The sequence below is a fragment of the Plecotus auritus genome, assembly GCF_963455305.1.
Source record: "Plecotus auritus genome assembly, chromosome: 6".
NCBI lineage: Eukaryota > Metazoa > Chordata > Mammalia > Chiroptera > Vespertilionidae > Plecotus > Plecotus auritus.
Genome location: NC_137773.1, coordinates 62,471,143 through 62,498,478, shown reverse-complemented (window position 1 = coordinate 62,498,478; position 27,336 = coordinate 62,471,143). Strand labels below are relative to the sequence as shown.

The following is a 27,336-nucleotide window of genomic DNA, read 5'->3' as shown; positions in this document are numbered from 1 at the left end:
CAGTAACTGACATTCATTGTATGTTTGCTGAAGGGTGATATGAACCTGAGTCATGATAATGGTAAAATTCATGCAATTCACACAGGAAAAAAATTAATGTTAAGTACAGTATATATGCTTATTTAAATTAGAAAACCTAAGGTAGTAACCTGGAAAGTTAATTACTGCATTTGGTTATATGAAATGGACCTTCTTTAGAGGATGAGACTAATTTATTCTCCATAAAACTTCTGCTAGAAACTATTAAATTTCTCCTATTAGGGAGAAATATTTGTAACCATTTAATATTCTATGTATGCAAATCCTATGTCAGACAGCTACACAATGAGCTGATCAACAAAGTCATTGTCAGTATCAAAGAATGTATTTTTGTCTCTATTGATGATGCAAACCATCATTAGAAATTCATTATGAATGTACACTACTAAAATATTAAACAATCAAATGACTTGATTCATTATTTAAGAAACTTCACTGGGTTCATCAACAAAATATTTCCATTGGCCTCTGAAAAGGAATTTTATCACTGTATTTCATAAGACCAACAACTTTCTGCAATATCCTTTGTTTTGGTCCCAGGAAGTCATAGAGCCTATGACTGTACACCCAGTAAAAACTCTTCTCGAGAAAAAGTCAAGCTGATTGTGAGAGCTAATTTTTTGTGCATACTAATGAAAAAATAAAACACATGCATATTCAAACATCACATATTTAATGTCAAAAATTTGAATTCAAGTACAAAAATTAAACAACACATGATTTCAACATTAAATAACCATAACACTTATTACTCAAACAACTATACAGTGAATATCAAAAACACAAGTATAACCATAAAAACCTTAACTATATTAACAGCAAAATTATAATTTATTTCTATAACAAATAATTAACTAAAATATTAATAGTTCAAGGACCACAATGGTTAATTACTTTTTGCTTTAGTACTGAGTAAAATTTGTATCTCTTTATCTCCTTCATTTCTTTCTACATAATAGTTAGATGCTTCTGGTTATATAACTGTTCTCATCTCTAAGACAGATAGTGATCCTTGGTAATCAAATCCAGTGTAACCATTGTCTGCAAGTGCTTTAATATTGCGAAATGCTATGTAGCAAAGTTATTATGCAAAAATTTAGCATAAACTAATGGGTTCTATTGCTTGCTCATGAATTAGAAGTATTTAAAGTGGCAAAAGTTTACATTTTTATAAGTTCTATACAACGGTGGATTATTATGAATTATGGCTCATGTTTGTTGAAATAAATATATATCTATCATTTTAAAACCAAAAGTGCAAACCCAATTCTAAAATAGAACAGTATTTTAATTAGCATGCTTTACAAAGAAACTTTCATACTCATGTTTACAGTATTTCTTCAGAAGAATGAGGCCTGATTGGAGATATACAGTCGCTGTCCAACATGGCTGCCATTAGCAAGTGATATTGTTGGTGATAAGGGATAGCTTGGATAAGAATAAGGCCTTGAAGTATAAGGAAGCACGCTGGGAGTCCCAGAAGAGAGGGTAGCACTAACAGGGGAAAGACTATTTATTGAGCTGCAACGGAAATTGTAGTCTGTAAATAAATACATGAACAATTATGCTGCACATCTTTATGGATACAAATTTAATTCAAAGAGACAAAGCATTAAAACTATAATCACCATTTAACATAATGTTCTAACACTCAAATTCCTGGCAATACTATATTGCTGGTTAAGATTGTGTCAGTATTCACAGCATGGCAAATCCTGACTGTTTTATCAATCAGTATTATGTTTCTTTCACTGACAGTGCTTCAGAGATCTTACTAAAATACATTCTCGGATATCTATTAATTGTTTTGTGTCTTTTTTATCACAAAAAAAGCTCTGATTTCTAAAGATAAAAATAGCAAATTCATATTTGCTTCTCTTTTGGAAACTGTATTAGGTAGCAAACCAGCAAAAACATTCACCCCTGGACTATAAAACTAACTGTCCAATATTTCATTATTTAAATACTAATATAAACATTTATATAACTCAACACATCAATTTAATATTAGCATCCTACTGGTACCATAAAACAGTAAAATGAATCATCTTTATAAAATAAACTTCAAAAAAACATTATCAACTTATAGTATAGAAAAATCCAAAAATTTAACCAAATTTTTAAAAAAACAATTACATTTGAAATATTACTGCTTCACAATAAACATTCATCTTATGCAGCAATAATTTCCTGCTTCATTAATTGTAACGTTTATAGATGTGTGTGAATATTAAAGACCAAATTTGTAAATCCCGTATTTTCCAAAAACTCAACTATGTTCTTTAGTACAGAATAAGCCATAGGTGTGACAATAACTATAAAATGATTATTTATAGAAGTTATGGTGTTTTTAAGAATGAATGAAAAGGAATTAGGTCATCTAATATACAGATAAAAGTTTGTTTCTATATTTCCTAGAACTATATATGAGGCCTAAAACAAATGAGCATTAACTTAATGTTGTCATGGGACTTAATATTTAGCCAACAGGAATGAGATCAACTGCAGAAGAATAAGCTCAAGCAACATCAGAAAGGACCTAGTTAAGAAAAAAAATGGAAAAATAAAAATCAATTAAACATTGGTTTGATTTCCTGCATTGTAAAACACTAATTAGAATAACTTTATAACCTTTGTATTTTTATTAATGGTACCACAAGATTAATAAAAGCAGTTTGTTCCAAGAAGACATAAAAGACATTAAAAGCATCCAGTTCAAAATATTCCTAGTATTTGTAAATTGGATAAGGAATTACTTTGATACCAAAGTAGGATAACTGCAGGTATCACAGAATTCTTCTCTTAAAGGATCCACTTTGCCTGAAGGGTTATGGTATTAAGTACAAACAGAAAGTTAGTGCTCCTATAATTCAAATAATTGCTTTAGAAAAAGTTCTGGTTCTCTCCTCCTAAAGATAATTACACCAATACAGTCAATTTCTTTTAAGCCACGTGGCTACGATACAACTAAAAGCTCTTTCAATTTCAATAGACAAGACTGGGAAGAGTAGATCTTTAGTAGGAGGGGAAATGTTTCACAGAGAAACCACTTTCACTTTGGGTTTATATCCATTCAAGAGCTAGTGCAGCCTATTCATGAAATGTGGACAGAAGAGATACCTTCAGAGGAAGATTTCACAAACATAGCCAGAAAACTGACTAATGGCATATAGTGCTTAGGTCTGGAAATGTGCATTTCTGACAGTACCATACTGTAAGCCTTTAATTTAAAAAATACTCAACTGTTGTATTCTCACATTTTTAAGGAGACTTAATCAAAATACAAAATTAGAAATTGACACTGATGACTTCATTCATACAGGATAAATCAAGAGAAGAAAATCGTCCTCAAATACTACAAAGATTAGAAAACAAAAAGCTTAAGATGTTTATAAGATTTGTAAGTATTTCATGAAGTTGTACAACCCACACCAATATAGAGAATATTTTCATCACTCTGAAGAGAAACCCAGTACCTATTAGCAATCACTCCCCATTCCTTCTCCCCCAGCCCCAGCAACCACTAATTTTTCTGTTTCTATGGATTTGCCTATTCTGGATTTTTCATATAAATTAAACCATACAATTTATGTCATCCTTTCTAACTGGCTTCTTAGCATAAAATGTTTTCAAGGTTCAACCATGTTGTAGTATGTACCAGAACTTCTTTCCATTTTATATTCATTGTATGTATACTATACAACATCTTATTTATCTATTAACTAGTCAATGGTCATTAAGCTTGTTTCTACCTTTTGGCTACTATAAATAATGCTGCTAAGAAATAATTTTTACAAGATTTTGCATGGACATATGTTTTCAATTCTCTTGAGTGAATACCTAGGAATGGAATTGCTGATACATATGGTAACACTATATTTAAATTTTTGAGGTACTATCAAACACAGCTTATATCATTTTACACTCCCAACACCAATCTATAAGAGTAAAGCACATGATATTTTGATCTATGCAATACATTTCCCGTACCTCATATTTTAAGCATTTATTTCCATTTTGATGGGACATTAAAATTTTTTAATGTTATTTCACCATTTTATTATTTCAATTGCTAATATTCAAATAACCATGATTGAAATAATTCAATAGTTTTTCTTCACTGGGCCACTGAATTTCATCTGAAAAACAAAGTGTTTTTTAAATAACACTGTACATACCCAGAAGGTGAAGTACAGCTGGATTCAAACATTGAGTTAAAAAAAATTCATCTATATTATAAAATATAAATAACATTTATCATTTATTTATCCATCCTAGTACAGAAAATCAAAAGCTAAGTGTAAAGTAGAAGGGAGATTTTTTAGAAGTGCTACTTATTAAGCAACTTAAACCTATGAAATATTTAAAAAGCATTAACTAGAAAATTTTTAGTGATACTTTTAGCTGAAATACATTAGTATGATCAAATTCACTGATTTTTTATCTCATTTACTTTCCCTAATAAAATTATATTTTGACAAAATTTAAAAAGATAATTTTTATCCTCTACTTGATTTTTCCTATCAGGCAACTGACAGCAAAGGGCAAGAAGTAGATATTAAATGGCCAATGTTTTTTGTTTGTTTTCTAAGACTAAGCCCAGAGTAGTTTAGGTTAGTCTGTTTTAAGATGATTTAGAGGAGGCTTTGAGTATGCTAATCTTAGCAATGGATGGATGGGTAAGAAAGGAAGTTGTTTCTGGTTCCTTATAAAGTTCTAGTTGGTTAATTCTCTATTTTTACTAGAGTAATGATATTTTTCAGATTCAAATTCAGAAAAAAATTTCATCTGCATTTGATTTTAACTAAATGGTTTTTTAAGTTTACAATATACCATTCCATATAAGTTTGAAACAGTGATATCTATATGTTTATTTTTTAAGAAACTGTTTGATTTTAAATTATTTGAAGATTATAATTTAAATCTTCAAAAACAAGGGTTTGAAATTCTAAAAAATGCAAACCAATCTATAGTGACAGCAAGCAGATCAGTAGTTGCCTGTGAAAGAGAGGAGGAATGAATTACATTAGGGGTGTTGGAAATGTTTGTTTTGTAGATTGTGGTGTCTTTTAACAGATGAATATATGTCAAAACTGATCAAAGTATAGTTTTTATTTTTATTTTTTACTATTTTTTAAATTGATTTTTAGAAAGAAAAGGGAGAGGGAGAGAGAGAAACATCTGTGTGAGAGCAAAACACTGATCAGCTGCCTCCTGCAGGCTCCCTACCAGGGATCAAGCCCACTCTCACTGGGAATTGAACTGGCCACCCTTCAGTGCATAGGATAACACCCAACCAACTGAGTCACACCAGCCAGGGAAAGTGTGAATATTAAATATGTGCATTTTATATTTCAATTATATCTCCATAAAGTTATACCCAAGTGTTTCTCTGAGTTAATTCCAGTGTTTCCCAAACTACATCCCATACCATTGAAGTACCTCAAAAGAAGAATCCCTTAGCAAAAAAAAAAAAAAAAAAAAAAAAAAACTTGGAAAACTTTAGGAAAGATAAGTTTGACAGTTAAACAGATTGCCACCACAATTATTCAATATGCTAATATGCATTATGATTTTCCCAGGGGAGTACACAGTACAGTTTTTCCCAAATTTGTTTGGCCTTGGAAATAGTTATTTCAATGAAGAACTTTGTAAATCAGTTTGGCAAGAACAGGAATAACATATTATATAAAAACTTTAAAAGCAAAACAAAAATTCTTGAAATATATTAAACAGAGTGATTACAAACTCAAATACCTTCAGAGGCCAAGATGTAACAAACAAAACTCAAAAAGAACCAAATGGAAATAGTACGCATCTAGCTGTTTGTACTGAAATTAAGCCTAGTTGCTTTCCTTTCAAAAAGCTGAAGAGACCAAACAAATCATATCTAGATCTTCCAGTTTGCTACTTTGTATTAAGAGATTAATTATGTCAAATTTCTTTTAATGCTAGTTTCTAAACCACTTGGAAAGACAGTAATAGAATGGCAGCTTATAAGAGAAAAAAATATGATCTGAACTGAAACAATCTAGGCTTCAGTAATAGCTCGAAAACTGTAGCTCACTAGAAATAATATCTGGGCAAAAGTGAATAGAAGATAAAATCCTTTAAAAAAGGTAACTCTTTTAAAGTTTCGTTTCTATCAGTAAAATTAGTCCTCATAATTCAAAATTTCAAATATAAAAACCTATAGGAAAAGGTAGTTCTGAGAATACCATATATTGGAATTTTTATGCTAATACCTATAAAAACAGTTATGTCTAAAGCATAACAAATATATTTCTTTGAATCTGCAGCATATTAATAAAAGCTATTATATGCTGAGCACTTACTATGTGCTAAAAATAACTATACATTATCAACACTATTTAATCCTGACAAGGTAAGTACTATTATTTTACTCTTTAACATGATTAATTGAGGCACAGAAGGGTAAAGTAACCTATTCAAGAACACAGAACTAGTTAGTATATGGTTTGCTACCCACACAACCACAACATTTTTTGTTGTTGTTGTTAATCCTCCCCCGAGGAAATTTTCCCATTGATTTTTAGAAAGAGTGGAAGGGAGGGAAAGAGCCAAGTGTGAGAGAGGCACATCGAATGGTTGCTCCCGTATGGGCCCCAACCAGGGCCAGGAATCAAGCCTGCAACCAAGGTATGTGCACTTGACTGGAATCAAACCCAGGACCCTTCAGTCTGCAGGATGATGCTCTATCCACTGAGCCAAACCAGCTAGGGCCACAACATTCTTTTTGCCTCTAAATGTAAAAAGGAGTTTAGATAGTAATAATCTTTACTCAAACTATAGACTACCTTTAATTCCCTATTAAAGCTTATCCTTCTCAGTTCCATGTTAAAAAAAAAAACTATACAGTGAATCCTCATAAATACAACTTTTATTCTAAATCCTATCAACAATAATTTTAGATTACTAAATTTAAAAAGAATTAAAGTTCTATTTTCGGGTAAGTTTGAGAAATGCTAGATAATCTATATACATAACATACCCATTCCAACTACTTCGACCTTAACATACAATTTACCATTTTGGTGATTTACAATGTACACTAGACATGTTAAACGTGTTGAGAAGACCTGAAATATTGAAATCAGTTTAACTTTTTAACACTTTGCTTAATGGGTTTATAATTAATAAAACTATAATAATAAAAATATTTCACAAGGTTTTATTGGAAAATTTTTATTTCTCCTATAAGAGTAACTTAAAAATGGCTTTCTGAAAACTAAATATATCATTTAATATTCCTAAGAGATTTTCTCTTACCTTTTTATTTTCTCCAAATTCTTCTACATAGGTCCAGGCTGAAGAGATTGTGTTCCCTGTCTGTAAGCAGTGAAGACAGAAGAGAATTGAGTCTTTAGATTGATGTTATCCCTATCTTGGGAGTGCATGGAATCCTTGATAATTTTAGTTAAAACTTTTTATCAGTAAATAGGAAAATAAATTTAGAGAAAAGGAAACAAGTAACAAATAGTTATCATATCTGAAGTTCTGTGAAGATGGACAAAGACAAAAGTATATTGCTATTTGAATGAAAATTATGAGTTAATACATTATCGGAAAAAGAACATATCTTTCTGTACAAATCAAGTCCTTCTTATTTTGTTTTTCTAAGGACTACTATACTAATAAAATAAAGGATTTAAAAAACAAATGAAATTACCTAGTTTCTGTAAGCATATAGCCAAAGAATCTAAATGAATTTGATAAAGATCAGTACCTTTTCCTTCAGCCTTAAAAAGAGATGAATGGATGGCCAAAGTAACACTAAACTTAAAAAACATTTTCTTTTTAACAGCTAAACTTTATTTACTTGAAGCCTAATTTAACAATATATAGTACAACTCTGGACAGTTATCCATTTTAGGCATTCATCTCTTTATGTGCCTTAAAGCTTTCTAGTAGAAATGTATATCCAAGTCTATACTGAGAAACTGCACATAAAAGTATGAACAAATGAAAAACATTTGATAATCCACAGAAAAGTGTAGATTTTTAAAATAGTCATCTTAAAATTATAACTCAGTAGAAAAAAGTCACAATATTTTTTTTAGTTTTACATGATCAAATAGGCAACTAACTAATCAATCCTCCCAGTGAGAACTTGAAAATGTAGACAATTATTATAAAAGCAAAAATATCTACCTGAAAGCATTGAGAATGACCAAAGCAGTAAAGAATTATGGGACTGAGGTACTAAACAAAGAAGAAAACTCAGAGAAGTATACACATCTTTTTGAAGGAGTGTTTCCCCTAGAACAGGGGTGGGCAAACTTTTTGACTCGAGGGCCACAATGGGTTCTTAAACTGGACCGGAGGGCCGGGACAAAAGCATGGATGGAGTGTTTGTGTGAACTAATATAAATTGAAAGTAAAGGAGCGGAGGGGAGAGCAAGAGAACCGGATAGAACAGCCGGATCCGGCCCGCGGGCCGTAGTTTGCCCAAGGCTGCCCTAGAAGGACTGGCAAATTCTGAAGAGGGATCTTCGAGGCAAGAAAAGATGACAGTAAAAAGATTTAACATATGTGTAATTGGAGTACCATATAAAGGAGAATGGGACAAAAGTAACTTGAATAGAATAACTTAGAACTTTCTAAAACAGGTGAACAGAATAACTTAGAACTTTCTAAAACAGGTGAAAAACATTGATCTATAGATTTTAGAAGTAGTGAAAAGTCCCAATTAAGATAAAAACTAAGAAAATACATATAAGTCCATCATAGTAACATTTCTGAAAATCACAGATAAAAAGAAAATATTAAAAGTAGCAGAGAGCAAAAAAAAAAAAAAGTTTATGTTCAAAAGAATAATAAGTATCAGCTGACTACTCAACAGAAATAAAGGAAGCCAGAAGACAATTGGTGGTAGTATAACCTAGAAGGGCTAAAGGAAAATAACTGCTTATCAAGTAAAAATACCATTTCAGAAAGCAGGTAAATTAAAGAAATATCCAGGCAAATTATACTGAGGTTATCTGTCATAAGCATATCCAAAGGAAAATAAAAATGAATGTCCTTTGGCCAGAATAAAGAAACAATCATAGTAGAAGCTTGGAAGTGTAGGAGGAATAGAGAGCAAAGGAAATTATAAATATGTAAATGGTAAATTAGTATAAATGTGTATTAACTAAAAACTATTATCATTCTGCATAGTATCTGATGGAGAAAACCACATATCACCTGCCATGTTGACACATATGCCTTCCAGTGGCAATGCTTAGCCAAACGCAAACCTAAAATCCCAAAGCTACCTTGTTAACAAGATTATGTTCATAAGATCTTTGTAACTTATAATGATTCACTTAGGATTCAATCAGATGTCCTACATTCACATTATAGTAGAGTGGTCTGGTTTACAAGTTTGATGGGGATAAAACTGTTTCTGAAAAGGAGGTAAAACATGGGGGGGAAAAAATCCCATCTTAGTGTATTTTAATTGTTAGAAAAAACTTGCCAATAATGTCCCACATATTCACCGTGTGTTATCAAATGTTTAACATAAGACAAAGGTCAGTTTTTCATTAGAATCATGTGAAGGTAGAGAGAATAGTAGTTAAGAGCACACCTCTTAGCTAACTGGAGTTCCTAGGTGAATTAATCTACTGAAGCCTCAGTTTCTTTATTTGTTAAAAAGAAAAGTATAGACATTAAAATAATATTCATCTCTGGTATCATCAGGATAAAGTATTAGATAAAGGCATTTAGCACATGCCTAACATATTAGTGCTCAAAGAATCTTAATTATTATAGTAGTAATAATATTTATTACTAATTATAGGAAACTCCAATGTTTTGGCTTTGTTTTCTGAATACTATTCTTCAGTACTTATATGGCACATTTTAAAATAAAAAAGGCAGTGTTGTGGGCCTTTTACACAATTTTAAATAAATACATGTAATTACCCTATGAAATAGTTAATATTCCCATTTTACAGATGAAGAAACTGAAGTTCAAGAAGGTTAAAGTAACTTTTCTAAGTAAGTAATAAAGCTGGGATGTGAATCCAGGAATTTTGAGTCTATGTGCTATACTAAATTTAAAGTACTAAATCTCCTTTTGCTGAAATTCTTTCTAAAATACAGTATTCTAGTTCCTGACCCTCTCATCTCAAATTAGGTCAGATCATCTCATAACACCCTGTACACTTCAGTGTTTATCAGAACTGTAACTGTAAATAACAGTCTCCCTCAATAGAATGTATACTCTATGAAAGTAGCAACTGTGTCTGATTCACTACAGTGATCCTCTGGACTGTATACAAAGCAATGTTCAGTATTTGTTAATTAACTTATTTAGAACGTGGGGCAAAAGTAGGATTATCATTGTTCATATAGAAAATAATAAAAAAGTAATCCTATCTAATAAAAGAGTAATATGCAAATTAACCATCACTCCACTATACCCAAAAGCCATGCCCATCAGCCACGCCCACCAGCCAATCAGGAGTGAGTATGCAAATTAACCCAGCCAAAGATGGCTGCGGCCACAGAGAGAGCAGGAGGGAGGCTTGGGTTTCCCCGGCAATGGAGGAAGCCAAGCTTTCCGAACACCCTGGCCAGCCCGGGCCTGCACTCCAGGCTACAAAGTTTCAATTACAGAAGATAAATAAATCCCAACAGAAATGGCTGCCACCACGGAGCGAGCAGAAGGCTTGGCTCTGCTCCAGGCTACAGAGTTTCAATTGTAAAAGATAAATAAATCCCAACAAAAATGGCGGCAGCCACGGAGCTGGAGAGAGCAGGAGACTAGGGTTGCCCCCAGCGATGGAGGAAGCCAAGCTTCTAAAGCCCTGGCCTGCCTTGGCCTCTGCTTAAGGCTACAAAGTTTCAATTATAGAAAATAAAAAATCCCAACAGAAATGGCTGCCACCACGGAGCGAGCAGAAAGCTTGGCTCTGCTCCAGGCTACAGAGTTTCAATTGTAGAAGATAAATAAATCCCAGATACCAGGGCCTACTCTTGGGTTGCCAGGGGGCATGGTCGGGCCTCAAACTACCACAGGCCCCACACCCCAAGGGAACCCCCACCCTGATCCGGGACACCCTTCAGGGCAAACCAGCTGGTCCCCACCCATGCACCAGGCCTCTATCCTATCTAATAAAAAAGTAATATGCAAATTGACTGTCACTCCAACACACAAGAGCTCCCATGTGGTCAAAGATGGCTGTCCCCATGTGGACACAAGATGGCCACCACAAGATAGCCAGCAGGGGAGGGCAGTTAGGGGTGACCAGTCCTGCAGGGGAGGGCAGTTAGGAGCAAACAGGCTGGCAGGGGAGCAGTTAGGCATCAATCAGGCTGGCAGGGGAGTGGTTAGGGGGTGATGAGGCTGGCAGGCAGAAGCGGTTAGGGGCAATCAGGAAGGCAGGCAGGCGAGCAGTTGGGAGCCAGTAGTCCTGGATTGTGAGAGGGATGTCCGACTGCCCCTTTAGGCCCAATCCTGGTGGGATCGGGCCCAAACAGGCAGTTGGACATCCCTCGCAAGGTCCCAGATTGGAGAGGGTGCAGGCTGGGCTGAGGGATACACCCCCCGTGCGTGAATTTCGTGCACTGGGCCTCTAGTCCTATTAATAAAAGGCTAATTGTCCCCTCGACCAGGAGTTCAACCAGAGGGTGGGGCCAGCCTGCCAACTGCCCAAGGCCCCTCCCCCTGGCCGGCCCAAACCCCAATCAGCCCTCCCATCCTGATCAGGGCTGTCCAGCTGCACCCTACCCTTGCACGAATTCGTGCACCAGGCCTCTAGTAAATAATAATACAGGAATAAGCTCTATGTTTCATGTACTGGAAACCTACTTTCACTACACTCTGCATTAACAGGAATTAACAATCAGCCAGCTGCCAGTTAATAACTGACAATGAGAACAGAAAGACTAAAGGAGTAAATAATAAACAAAAGAGTCATGAGAATAATGCCAAAAACAAACTTCCTTAAATAACATTTTCAAAAAGCATTTTTTCAGAGGACTTCAAAATAGCAAGGCTAATATAATATACTCCAAGAGGTATAAGGAAGATAATTCTGAATTTTAAGTCTAATACAAAACCTTTTCTTCTCCCATGCATTTATTTAACCAACATAAACATATTTAAAATAAATCATAAAAAGACAAAGTTTTTTTTTAGTAGTAGTTGAAAAGCTTACATGATCTGGGTTATATAAAAGCATAATCTACCTCCCTGAAACTTTCCTCAATAGACTAAATTCCAAACCCTGGAGCTTCATATTAGTCTTTTTTTCCATGTGCCAACTCTTCAAACATCTGAAGATAGCAATCATATTCCCCCTGTAAATATCAGTATGTACAGGTTAAACATCCCCAAATACTTCAGTTGTTCACTGTCCTACTTCATAAAACAGTTTCCAAGTCCTCCATAGCTGATAAGGTTTAATTAAACTCTGATGCCCAAAGTAAACATAATACTAGACAACCTTGGCCAGGTAGTTCATCTGGTTGGAGCATCGTCCCTTATACCAAAAAAGGTTGCACCTTCAATTCCCAGTCAGGGCACATACCTGATGCCCTGGTCAAAGCTCGTAGAGGCAACCAATCAATGTTTCTCTCTCACATCAATGTCTGTCTGTCCCTCTCTCCCTTCTTCTCTCTCTCAAAATAAAATAAACATTCCAGATATACTCTAAGCAGAATAAAATTTAGTCCGAATATTACATAACTTTTCTATTTTGTATTTAATTATAATATGAGAATCTCTAGAGTAGAATGACTCAATCTGGCTTTGATATCCTAGATTCATTTCCATGGAAGAACTTAAAAATCTTGAGTCTATTAAATAAACCATAAGAAATGAAGAAAAAATCATGGCTACCTCATCATATTTGTAAATACGCCTCAGAAGCTAAGAGAATGCTTTCACAGGGTAAGTAATTCTACTCTTGCTTAGTTTCTCCTCTTTCCCTCTAGCTCATAAGACAAAAGAAATAACTTTCCAATGCTCTGTCATTACTATTTCTATGTATGATATACCTATAGTTCATACCAAGGAATCCCTCAAGGGACTCTTGATCACTCAAGGAAACAATCTGTGATCTCTCAAGGAAACAAATGTAGACACATAATATACACAGGTGAGACTCATTTAAATTAACACTTCCCTGCTTGAATTATTTAACTCTTGCTTTTGGTAAAAATTATATAGTTCAGAATACTATTTTAAACCTTTTTTTCAAAGATTCATAATGACTCACTTGGAGCCTTATAATTCTGTGCCCAAAATAATCCAATAATTCCATAAATCCTCAACTACAGATTTGATCATCCTTGGACCAAAAATTAATATAGCAGAAGAAAAAAAAGCCAAACATATATATGACACATATACTGCAAATTGATTTGTTTACCCATAATATAACCAGCAAACAAGCAGATTAGTACAGACAGTCCTCGGGTTACGTCGGACTCGACGTAGTTTCGTGGTTACATCGCCATCTCCCATTTATTTATAAAAAAAAAAGTTCCGTCATTTCAACGTATGTACATATGTGCTTTATGTTTTTTATTATTTATTTACCACAAGTAAAGGTCAGGAATTGTTATCTTTCTTTTAAATATTTTTAACTGTTTCACTTCATTACTGCTGTGTATGTGCTCCATGTGAGTGACACGTAGTTGCTTATGTAGGTGGGTTCCGACTTACGGCGAAAATCGTGTTATGTCGCGCCGTAGGAACGGATCTCCGACGTAACCCGAGGACCTACTGTATATTGCTGAAACAAAGGTAACAAGAAAAAAGTTAATGACCTTGCAGTCATAATTATAACAATCTATCTAGAAAATAGAATTATGAAGGTTTTAAAAAGGTGAAGTATCTCTAGTAATAATATCCTTAGAAAAACAGAAAAAGAAAATCAAAAGCTAAAGAAAAAATGAAGGTCACCCTGGCTAGGTGGCTCAAACAATTGGGGGATTGTCCTGTACATCAGAAAGTTGTGGGCTCAATTCCAGTCAGGGCAAATACCTAGGTTGCGGGTTTAATCCCAGTCAGGGCATATAGGGAGGCAACTGATTGGTGTTTTTCTCACTCTCCTTCCCCCTCTAAAGTTAATAAAAATATATCCTCGGAAGAGGATAAAAAAAAAAAGAGAGAAGGAAAAGTGAAGGCCAACATAGATATCTATTAAAGAAGCTGGATTTGAACATACCAGTTTACATTTTTTATTTATTCAAGAGTCAGAGTGCCAATAGAATTAATTTTGTATCAAAATCAAGCTATACTGTTTAAACACACAACAAAAGAGGGATTTCAGAGTAAATTCACCAAAATATCAGGCATTACAGATTGATGTTTCTAATGATTGCATTCCTATATACTTTTTAACCAAAGTCATAGACACAATTATAATATAAACTAGAGGCCCAGTGCACAGGATTCATACACTGGTAGGGGCGTGGTCTGTGGGGATCAGCCTGCTGTGGGAACGCTGCTCATCCCGAGTAGCCGAGCGGCACTCCCACTACTGCGTTGAGCATCTGCCCACTGGTAGTCAGTGCGCGTCATAGCGACTGGTCAACCAGTTGTTTTGGTCGTTCCGCCATTCAGTCATTGGGCTTTTATTATATAGGATCATTATCACTGTTGTATACAGATTATATTTACTGAATCACAGCAATGCAGGAAGATATGTAGCTAGTCAAATAAATCATTTTCATAAAATATGTATTGTGCATATAAAGTCTACATATAGGCCATTTTTAGTAGCTCAAATATCACTTGCCATTGAGATAAATAATGGCACCCAAGTAACTAATATATGTTTAGCCAAATACTACAAATTTAAGGAATAAGAAAAACCAAGTAGTTATTAATATTCTGGTTATTTAAAGCTTCTAATTAGTTAGGGAAACTAAAGTTTATTTTGTTTGTTTTATTTAAATCCCCATGGGAAGTTCATCATTCTTGGAGGTATTGCACTACCAGGTCTTAGATAAAGGATGTATTACTCCAGGATAAATAATATAATTGAAATTAGCTAATAAAGAGTAGATTCTAAATTTAATCTTAACCGAAAGGCACAGAAGCAACTGACATGGAGTAATTTTAAAGTTGTTAAAAGTATAGATGGTCACTTGAATAAATTTCATCGCAGTAAAACCTATTTTCCAAAACAACTTCTGTCTCCATTTACTAGTTCATTCACTAAATTATACTGCTGTAGTATAAGCAATCACCATCTACTAAAGTAGGAAGCAGAGATAAAGGCGTAATAGGCTGAAGGCTATGTGCAGCTTCTCACACAGACTACTGATTCTAAATCCCCCAAAATAAGCAAACCAAAGGAGAGAAAAATCAATACAACACTGAAATTCTATTTATAGCCAGGCTAAAAAATATATTTAGGTGACACCATGTGGCAAAATTATGCATTGCTACTGATGTATAAGAATGGAACATACGAGGCAAATTTTATTGTGACATTAACTCAAGCGGGGAGATTTTACAAAGCAATATTTTCTAAAATATTAAATGAAAAAATCAGATGTTATATTTATAAATTAATAAAGCAGTAGCAACTGTTAAAACTATTTTATTAATCAGAACAAGTATTTTAGGAAAGTATTAGCTAAAGATGTTGAAAAAGTTATAGGATAGAGGATCAAGCATGATTAAACAAATGTATAAAAGTAAATGAAATCACATGATCACTTTAGCCAGTTAATAACAACTATGGAAAAATATTGGTCAGATGATATGTTTTAATATAGATCATTTTCCTAGATTCTCTGTTACAAAAAGAAAATTAATTTCAAAACTTTTAAGTAATTAAGTTGTTTTATAAAATCTTCGTTTGGCTGGGGGGTGGTCAATGGGGGAAAAAAAAGAGACATATGTACTACTATTTGTAATACTTCCGACAATTAAAAAAGTTAAAAAAAAAAAAAGAAAATAACCAAAAACCAATTACATGTTCATACAAATAAAATGGGTGACTGACTAAACCTTTTATTTTTTAATCCAGTTGTTCTGCTGTAAGGTAGACAGATACAAGCTTTGAATTGTATAAAGTAAGGAATATTAAACTGAGAGTTAATTCATGCAGAAGTAGCTCTTAATATTCAACTATTTGAACTTAAGTATGTATCTTGGTAGACAAAAAAATTCAAGTATTATTTTTGGTCCTTCGTAAGATTTTTAACCATATTTTAAACAAAACCATTAACTGGGAGGATAAGAGAGTACTTAAGTTCACCAAATAAAACCCTCATATGTGAAGGCACTGAGGTCCACAAAGAGTAAATGATTCATTTGCCATTCCAAGGTCATAGTTTGTTGGTGGCTGAGACTGTAGGTTACTGTACTTCTATTTGATTACTCATTACTATCCTATATAATAAAAGGCTAATAAGCAAATTGACCAAACGGCAGAATGACCGGTTGCTATGAAGCGCACTGATCACCAGGGGGAAGATGCTCAAAGCAGGAGCTGCCCACTAGTGGTCAGTGAGCTCCCACAGGGGGAGCACCACTCAGCCAGAAGTTGGGCTCATGGCTGGCGAGCGCAGTGGTGGTGGTGGGAGCCTCCCCTCACCTCCACAGCAGTGCTAAGGATGTCCAGCTGCCATGGGGAGTGGGCCTAAGCTGTCAGTCGGACATTGCCCAAGGGTTCCCGGACTGCGAGAATGTGCAGGCCGGGATGAGGGATCCCCCCATTTCCCGAGCACACAAATTTCATGCACCCGGCCTCTAGTATTAAATAAGCTGCTTCTCTCACAGTACTAATCTATAATAATAAAAGGGTAATATGCTAATTAGATCAGACACCATTATGGACATCCTGCTGGATGAAGCCAGGGCCAGAGGGAAGCCCAGGGAAGGAAGGCCTACTCTTGCACGAATTTTGTGCATTGGGCCTCTAGTTCCATAATAACTATGGTCTGTTAATACAAGTGTTAGTAGGATAAAAATTATAAGGAATACCACATGATGGCCTGTTAGAAAAAATATATAAATTTCAAGAGGAATAGAAGTTTATTTTCATGAATATTGGGCCCTCATGGAGGGTCAAAGACACATAGTTGAGTTAATGGAAATTTCATCTCACCACTTGATCATATGGAAACAAATTAAAGTATAAAATGTTGATGCTGATGCTACTTATTTATCTAAGTGAATTTTAAAGCAGACTTAGCAAATTTTGTTCTTTAATATATCAGTCTGAAATACTATCATAATAGTCAAATCTGTAATTAAAACTGGAAAGGAAAGAATAACTTTCTGAAACTATCATTTTTCTTCTAATAATTTGTAATTAATTTTTTCACTATAATACAGTACCATTATATGGTACCTAGCTTAAGAGGCCTCTAAAATTATTTCTTAAATTAAAAAAAAAAAAACAACACTGAAAGTTTCTCTTTGTTTCAAAGCTATTTATTGGCAAATTTCTAAAATCAAATTTGTTTTTTTGTATTTCTGCCCATCAATCTGGAAATAATGACAGCTCATAAGAAAAAAGCACCTTATTTTTCACAATAAAACTTCTCAGAATCCTATCCCTTCATCCTGCTGTCTTCTATTTTGTAACTTTCAACCAAGTTATAAGTGATAACAGAAATCAAAATCTAATTTAAATATTTAAAAATAGAACAAATAGTGATTATCATAGTTGGAATATATATACTAATATTTTACCACTCACTGTCCAGAAAAAAGTAAAAATTCTAATAATGTATGTAATTACAAAGTCAAATATGAGAAGCAATATGCACATCAGCCATAAAGTGAATATTGAAAAAAGAAAACACAGGAAATATTAAAAAGATGAATATTCACACATAAAATGGTCCACACAAACCAGAATAGATTAATCTAGAAAAAAAAAGTACTTGCTCAGAGGAAAAGCAAATAATATCAACATAGTTGTAATAAAAAAAAAAATAGAGTACTTGTAAAGTTTTAAAAAGCAGAACTGCTGAAATTTCAATTAACTGAAGTCCACTTACTTTCAATTTCCAATTATTAAAATCTAACTAAAATTACCAAAACAAACATTATATACAACTCTGCCATTAACCCACCACCATGCTGTTTTTCTAAATGTTCGCTTATGTGGTGTCCCTCTCTGACCATAAACTCTTCTTACCATTTACAGATCAGGTGTGAGGTGTACCCTTCCCTTTGTACTCCCAAAGTACCCTATGCTTGCCTTCTTCAGAAGACTGTGACTCTTTAGAGCAAAAACAATGTTTTATTTATCTTTAGCTCCAGATTGCTTAGGAAGTACACTTAGCACAGGAAAGGCATTAAAGACAGATTTGTTCTTTAATTAAACTTCATCAGTCATGGCCAAAACAACAGAATACTCAGATTAAATTAAATCAATGGCATAAGCTGGTTTGTAACAAGAGGCTCTTCATCCCTATCTTAAAACTTTAGGTGGTCATACAAAAAAAAAAAAAAAAAAACAAATAAAAAAACAAAACATAAAAACCTACTTCATCAGTATTCCAAACATAGAAACAAGAAAATAAATGCCTTGCCTGAATGAGTTGTTAATAAATATCTCTCAAGGTGAATTATCAATACACACTGAGGAGACCTCCCTCCTTCCAGTAAGTATTCTCCAAGACTTTCTTCTTCAAAATTATAACTCTCCAGAGCTTTTCTTTACCTCCTTGATTTTGCTTATTCCAGTCCTAGATGATGAATAATCCTCCAGGAGAAAGTAGTGGCAATAATGGAAGGCCCCAATTCAAAACAGAGGCAAAATTTTAAGAATAGCAGAATTATTCACACTCATAGTCTGATCTATTATTAAAGATACAGTATTTTGAAACAGAAAAGTCTTATTTAAAAAGATGATATTAAATGACCCAAGAAGTCTCCATACATCAAATATTTGGTATAGAGCTATCTATCTCCTATGCCCCAACTCTGTATTCCACCCATTAAATTCAGTGAGTATCCCACTTATTACAAGTTCCTAAATATTAACACAATTTCTTATCCTATGGATTGAGGTTAGGGAGGTTATTCTCTGACATTATGAGGATGAAGGCAGTCTCTAACTTTGAAGTAAAAGAAAAATGAGGGTTCAATTTTGGCATTAATTCCAGTTTTCCTCCTATTTAAGGGCATTTTGCTTAAAATAGAGCTCACTTTAAATGGGAACAAAAAAAAAACGAAAATACTTTTAAAATTAATGTTAAGGGACTATATAACAAGTGCTTCTGGGATTCTGGTAAGAGCACTAAATGGTCACTAAAAGTAAACTCTCAAATTTCTAGTACTCACTTAGATGCCTAGTACCCCTTTAAAAAACTTCTGTTTTCCTCATAACACTAATGAGAGTCTTAATTTAACTAAATAAATTCTACTTTTTTTTCAAACTTGAAAAATGAACATGGTAATGCCAAAACAAAGTGGACATTAAAAGTATATTCTTAAAGAGCTCTGAAATAAAAAACTAAATTAACAAAGATCATCAAAGTAAGATTAAATAATAATGTTCAAAACAGCATCAAACTAAAAAAATATAGCATCAAATTGAAAGAATAGAAGTGTATTAAAGTAATTACTACACTCAAAGAGATCATCTTAAAATAAAAGTTAAATTCACTAACTAGAAAATTATATTCAAATTCTTTAATAAAATAAGAGCCAAAGGTTATTTAATACTTAATGAACTCCATTTGAGGGACTCCAGAACAAATCAATAACCTCTCAAAATCTTAGAAAAATCCAAGGCTTGAAACATGTAAATATTTAGCAGCATAGCAATAACAAACACAACACCCCTTCCCCTCTTAAGAACACAACACTACCACCATTATCTCAACTCTGAACATCCAATTGAACCCTGCAAACTTTATCTAAAGGAAACTTCATGTAAAAACATATTAACTTTTTCAAAGTCCAGACACTCAAATATTAATAGAAGGAAAAAGCACATCAGATCATCACCACAATGACATTAACTCTATCCTTTACCTGCCACGTGGCATCATATAATCTCCTGGCTGTCTACAGCACCTGAAGTGACTTAAATGATAACTGAAAGCCTGACATTTGTTTTTCAATCACAAATTCCTAGACCCCTGATCTCTGACTCTTCCACATCCTGAATTCTCTCTCTCCTTCTCCTCAGTTGCCTCTAACTCAACCTTCACTCATATTTCTAGACAATTACAATAAGGAATTTTCTGTTACTGTCTGTAGACAAGGCCTCAGGCCTTGTATACTGCATCCAAGTAAGCCCATAAAGTTTAATTGAAAATTTTGGCTTATATTTGGCTTAGGTCTTCTCTCTAATGGTGAATAGAAACTGAAAAAATATATAAAACCCAAATTCATTTATTGAAGTTTATTTTATTCCTAATTAACATAATCAAGCTGGGAATACTGTACCTGAACAAGGGTTTTCTTTGGGAACTAAAAGCTACAAGTTAACTATGGCCCTAGTACTCAAGTAAAAAAAAAAATCATTTTAATATTAAATTAAAAGCTGATGAAAAACCTCCGGTTTCATTTAACATCTGATCTTCTTTATGGGAGAACCAGATGGAGAAACCATGTCTAAATAAAAAATCTGACATAAAATAAACTAAGGAGACTATGTTTTAAGAATCATATTTAAGTTAAATTTGTAAGTAAGTGAGGATAGAAATAAAATATATTTCAGCATTACCATGTTGGATCAGATATAAGTATCCTGGGAAAATCTTGCTCAGCAACTAATTATCTGTATTTACTCCAAAAGAATAATTAGATCCATTTTTCTCTAAAAACCCTAATTTGAATTATTTGCTACCCACCTAATTTTATATTTAACTCTGTCTTTATTAAAAGAAAAATGGAAGGTTTCTATTATGTACATTGATGAAAACCATGCCTAATCATCTATTAACTTAAATGACTAAAATTACCAAATATTTCCAAAGTAATAACTAAGGACAGTACTGAAAAGTTTCTTTGAAGGGAATTCTACCTTTAGTCCTAAATTTATGACCAGATCTCCAAATCAGAATCTCCTAAAAATATTCATAATACCATGGGAGTGGCTATAATGGATAAGCAAATCTAAATAATATGTAAAGATTACTTTCCCTTTTGGCAATGTTTTTCTTTTACTATCTTAACAAATTTAAGGATATCAATTTTAAATGGATATAAGCTTCAATAGTACAGTTCTGCAATCATATAAATCAATTTTAAGCTTAGCAAGTGTGACAACTGCAATAAAAAAACACATAATTGTAATCCTTAGTAGGTAAACTTTCCTTTTTATAGTTAATTTTTAAGAAACTACTATTCTTCTAATAAATATTACTTGGGGCACAAAGTCATCACCAACTGAAATAAACAGCTGCAATTTGAAAAATGAAATAAACTGATGGGAAGGGGGTAGCTAACAAAACACTAAAAAACAGAAAATAGGGAAATATCAGAGCAATATTACATCTCTTCCTTCAACAATGCCAAATATTTAGTTAGCATATGGCCCAAAGTCTTTCTTTTTTATGTCAGAGGGAAAATGTGCTGAAGATGTAACAAGGTTTGTGGGAGGCACATCCCACAGAAGAGTGTGAACACCCAATCATCACACTTATGAACTACAAAAGGATCCAAAGCCTTTCTTAACTGTCCCTCAAATGTTTTAGAGAAAGTTACTTTTATCAAAGCCTGAAATTAATGGTCATAAAAATCTTTTAATTATGCTTTTTGTCTTTCATGAGTAATTTCCAGATTGGTGAGCATAAAGCTGTCTACAAATGACCCATCTGAAATGCCTCTGATTTTACCAGCTTCTTACCCCTACCCCCAAAAAAGGCTACTGGGTAGGCTTCACCAAAGAAATTGGTTTAAGTAACAAACCCTGTAACTTATATAGAAATTATTCCAAATTAGGATCAGTCATTGCAAAACAATAAATTAATGAAACAGAATCATAAACTCTAAAGTAAATAAGCAATCTTTTAAAAAACTAAATAGCCCTGGCTGGTGTGGCTCACTCAGTTGGTTGAGCATCCTCCCATGCACCAACGGGTCTCCAGTTCCATTCCCAGTCAGGGCACATGCCAGGGTTGCTGGCTTGAGTCTCGGTAAGGGGTGTGCAGGAGACAACCAATGGATGTTTCTCTCTCACACCAATGTTTCTCTCTCTCCCTCTCACTTCCTCTCTGTCTAAAATCAATAAAAACATATTTTAAAAAATAAATAAGCTAAACATAGGAAGTCTCTATAGGAGAAAAGTCTCAAAGAAATTTACCACATATTCATAAAACTGAGGTAAAATTTATGCTAAATACTCACCACTAAAGTTGAATTCAAAATAAATAAATTTATAAATAATCTATAATATTCCATATTCTACAATATTATTTAAAGTATTTTTAAACTTACCCAAATGAAGTAATGTAAACTGGGCTGCCAGTTCCTTTGCATCTTCTAACGTAGTACAGAGTTTGTCTGGCATGAAGTAACTCTGGGATCCATTTGCAATAGCAGGAATGACGATTTTATATACCAAGAGGACTTTGCCATCTTGACTTGTTGTTGAATATAAATAATATTCTGGTGGTGCCCAATTATTTTTGTTGCAGTAATAATCCAAATGCATTACTGCAGAATTGAAATGATTTGATTTTAAAGAATACATACTAATTGGAGTAAGCTTTGTTCCAGGAAAAAATGGGTAAGTGCATCTATCGATTTCAGAGGGGCCTGGGCTATGCTGACCATTGAGACGAGCTGGAAGAGCTGGTGGCTTGCCTAGAGTTTTTGGATGGCTCTCTTCTTTGTTAGCAAACACAATCAAGTTTTCAGAATTGGGGCTAATCTGACCATTAAGATGTTGTCTCCAAGTATTTTCTTTATTTACTGGTTTTGCCAGAGTTACCTCAATACTTGCTCCATCAATGCACTTCCCATTCATAACAGACATAGCAGCCACTGCATCTTCTCGGTTGAAAAAATGAACAAAAGCATAATCTCTAAGTTTCTTTACTCTTTCAACTGCACCAGGTTTGAATTTATTGAATTCTGCTTTAATTGTTTCCTCTGCAGTTGAGATCATTAAATTTCTAACATAGAGAACTTTAACTCTCTGCATGGTTTCCTCATCAACCTCTTTCTCTGGGTCAGCCCAATCTACTTGAATGGTATGGCCCCATAGTTGGAATGTTCCTACAAAAAAGAATAAATTAATCTGAAGACAATTAAAATACAAGTCAAATATCGTTAAGTAAAACTGTTTCTCCAAAGAAGCGGAAACTCAAATACATATCAATATATTTGGTTAAGTATTATAGTTTCCCACTCACATGAAAATTTACTAGGGCAAACCTAATCAGAACTTACGGTAAAATTAATTTTAAGACTAAACAAAACAAATATACTTCAAAGAAAGATCATTAGAAGAATTAGACATTGTCTTTTGGATTTTTATTAAGCAACAATTAACTTATAAATATATCATCCATTAATCAGTAAATTATAAATAATGATTAATTTCATATAAACAACTTCATTTACTTACTAACTTAAACCTTAGTCCTCTAAAGGCATTATGTATTTTCATAATATTTACCTATAAGGTACTGTGATTTTTTAATATTTACAATAGAGGGAAAATAGAAAAATAACCTTTGAAAGGATGGGCTTACCTGGAATTAGTTTTCTCCGGGCCATAGCAGCAGCTCTGTGAGATTCATATTCTACAAATGCAAAACCACGATTTTTAGTCTTATCAGTTGCACTTGGATAAACAATGACATCTACAACTCCTTCTGTAACTTTCTTCATTTCATCCAAAATTTCTTCTTTCTTCTTTTCCTTGGGAATAGCTCCAATAAATAATCTGCAATTATCCAAGCTCACACATACACCAATAAACTTCCCTGGTCGAATCTCATAATTATTAAGAATTCTGATGGCTAACTGGGCTTCTTCTTTGGTAGTGTACATCACAAAAGCGTAACCTCGATTTTCACCACTAAATTCCATCATAAGTCGAAATTCATATATCTTCCCAGCTCTTTCAAATACAGGGACTAACTCATCTTCATACATATCACGAGGTATTTTTCCTACAAAAACTTCACAGCCTCTAGGTGGAGGTGGACCTTCCCAACCTGAAAGACAAAAATAAGTACAGATAAATTTTAATAAGATATTTATATTCACTATTCATTCGTTCATTGCACAAAAGCACAGAGAGCCTTCTTTGTATCATGTACTATTCTAGGTGCTGGGGGATCCAAGAGTGAACAAAATAGAAACCTCTTCCCTCGCGAAGCATATATTCAATACAGAAAGAAGACTGAGTAGTAAGTGCTATAAAAATACAGCCACAGAAGGGTTAGTTTTTGCAGTCAGGTAAATCTTGTCTGATAACATGAAGTTTAAGCAGACACCTCAATGAAATGAGGGAATGAGCTCTGAGGATATATCAGGAAGAAGAAAAAGCAAGTGCTTTGTATATTAGAACTCAGAACACGCAGGCTATATGGCTAACATGTACTTGAGGGAGGAGTAAAGTGGTAGGTAATGTGGTCATCAATGTAACTAGAGGCCAAGATTTCATTTTAAGTCTGACAGAAAGTTAATTGGAGGGTTTTGAGCAAAGAAAATGCATTGGCTATTGGTAGAAAAACAAAACATTATATCTAACCAGAGGCTCGGTGCACGAAATTCATTCACTGGGGGAGGGGGGTTCCATCAGCCCAGCCTGCATCCTCTCGCAGTCTGGGAGCCCTCGAGGGATGTCCGACTGATGGCTTAGGCCCGCTCCCCGCAGTTGGACATTCTTAGCACTGTTGGGGAGGCAAGAGAGGTTCCCGCCACCGCCGCTGCACTCACCCATAATGGATAAACCCAGCTTCTGGCTGAGCGGCGCTCCCCCTGTGGGAGTGCACTGACCACCAGGGAAGCAGCTCCTGCGTTGAGCATCTGCCCCCTGGTGGTCGGTGCGCATCATAGCGACCAGTCATTCCGCTGTTCGGTCAATTTGCATATTAGCCTTTTATTATATAGGATTATCTGTTTGTATCTGATTTGCATCTAACATAGACACCACTCCTTCCTCTACTGACTGGTCTTTCAAATTCTCCCAAAGATCTCCCCTTTAATTTCTAGAGTACCCTTTTCCACACTGACTCAATCCTGACTTCTTTCTAAACCAACCTAATTTCTTTCTCAACTGCTTCCTTAATGCAAGAAAATTAAAAACTGTAATGGTAGGTGGGATCTCAATACCAGATTTCAAGCTGTATTACAAAGCCACTGTTCTCAAAACAGCCTGGTACTGGCACAAGAACAGATATATAGACCAATGGAATAGAATAGAGAACCCAGATATTGACCCAAACCACTATGCTCAATTAATATTTAACAAAGGAGGCATGAACATAAAATAGAGTCAAGACAGTCTCTTCAATAAATGGTGTTGGGAAAATTGGACAGATACATGCAAAAAAAAATGAAACTAGACCATCAACTTACACCATACACAAAAATAAACTCAAAATGGATAAAGGACCTAAACATAAGACGGGAAACCATAAGAATACTAGAGGAATCCACAGGCAGCAAAATTTCAGACATATGCCGAAGCAATTCTTTACTGATAGCGCTCCTAGGGCAATGGAAACTAAAGAGAAAATAAACAAATGGGACTACATCAAAATAAAAAGCTTTTGCACAACAAAAGAAATCATCAATAAAACAACAAGAAAGCCCACTGTATGGGAGAACATATCTGCAAATGTTATCACTGATAAAGGTTTAATCTCCAACATCTACAGGGAACTTATACAACTTAATAAAAGGAAGATAAATGATCCAATAAAAAAATGGGCAACGGACCTAAATAGAATCTTTTAGAAAGAAGACAGAAGGAAGGCCAAGAGACATATGAAAACATGCTCAAAGTCACTAATTATCCGAGAGATGCAAACCAAAACGACAATGTAGTACCATCTCACACCTGTCAGAATGGCAATCATCAACAAATCAACAAACGACAAGTGCTGGCGAGGATGCAGAGAAAAAGGAACCCTCATGCATTGCTGGTGGGAAGGCAGACTGGTGCAGCCACTGTGGAGAACAGTATGGAGTTTCCTCAAAAAACTAAAAATGGAACTGCCATTTGACCCAGTAATCCCACTTCTAGGAATATATCCCAAGAAACTAGAAATACCAATCAGAAAGGATATATGCACCCCTATGTTCATAGCAGCACAATTCACCATAGCTAAGATTTGGAAACAGCCTAAGTGCCCATCAGCAGATGAGTGGATTAGAAAACTATGGTATATCTACACAATGGAATACTAAGCTGCTATAAAAAGGAAGGAATTCTTACCATTTGCAACAGCATGGATGGACCTGGAGAGCATTATATTAAGTGAAATAAGCCAGGCAATGAAAGAAAAATACCACATGATCTCACCCATTTATGGAAAATAAAGAACATTATAACCTGATGAACAAAAAGATAGATACAGAGGCAGTAAAGCACAAAACAGACTGTCAAATTACAGCAGGAAGGCTGGGGAGTGTTGGGGAAGGAGGGAAAGAGATCAACCAAAGGACTTGTATGCATGCATATGAGCATAACCAATGGATACAAGACACTGGGGGGGTGAGATGAGGGCATGCGACAGGGGGTAGGGGAAGCTGGGGGAAGGTCAATGGGGAAAAAAAGAGATATATGTACTATTATATGTAAAAAAAGTTTAAAAAAACTGTAATGGTAAAACATGCCTAACATTATAAAATCTACCTTCTCCCTAACATTAAAAATTATTGCTGTCCTAGCCAGTTTGGCTCAGTGGATAGAGCAATGGCCCATGGACTGAAGGATGAAGGGTGCATATCTTGATTGCAGACTCTATCCCCAGCCCTGGTCAGGGCACATCCAAGAGGCAACCAATCATTGTTTCTTTCTCTGTCTCTCTTCCCCTCCCTTCCACTCTCTCTAAAAAATCATTGGAAAAATATCCACAGGTGAGGAGTAACAAAAAAAAACTTATTGCTAAGGTCTAAAAGCAGTTACAAAAAATACAGCTACTGTTTGGTATACTTGTAAAGATATATACATAATGAAAATGACTCCACTAAAGCTTCAATTTTTTTTTTTAATATAAACAAATGCACACCTGGAGGAGGACCACCAAATTTCCTTTGACCATTTTCTTGAACCATGTTGTAGCCAGTCTTTTCCATCAGAGCAAGTAATGCTGCTTCATTCTGTGTACCAGTTCGGACTTTACTGCATCCATTTGTTCCATCTATATTTTCTTCATTCATGGCTG

The 27,336-nt window shown here is 34.4% G+C and overlaps 1 protein-coding gene across 2 annotated transcripts; it reads right to left on the bottom strand.

Moving 5' to 3' along the window:
- Positions 1–1,379: 1,379 nt before the first annotated feature.
- Positions 1,380–27,336, bottom strand: RBM46 (RNA binding motif protein 46; the record flags this gene model as incomplete). Of its 2 annotated transcripts, none has more annotated exons than XM_080674384.1 (4): positions 27,181–27,336; positions 23,686–24,153; positions 22,424–23,206; positions 1,380–1,579 (listed from the first exon to the last, which is right to left on the bottom strand). In XM_080674384.1, exons 1-4 carry the CDS (start codon positions 27,329–27,331, stop codon positions 1,380–1,382), a joined length of 1,602 nt encoding a protein of 533 aa, XP_080530510.1. In that variant the 5' UTR covers positions 27,332–27,336. The 2 variants fall into 2 exon arrangements, with proteins under 2 accessions (XP_080530510.1, XP_080530511.1); XM_080674385.1 differs by lacking the exon at positions 1,380–1,579 and adding an exon at positions 7,334–7,389.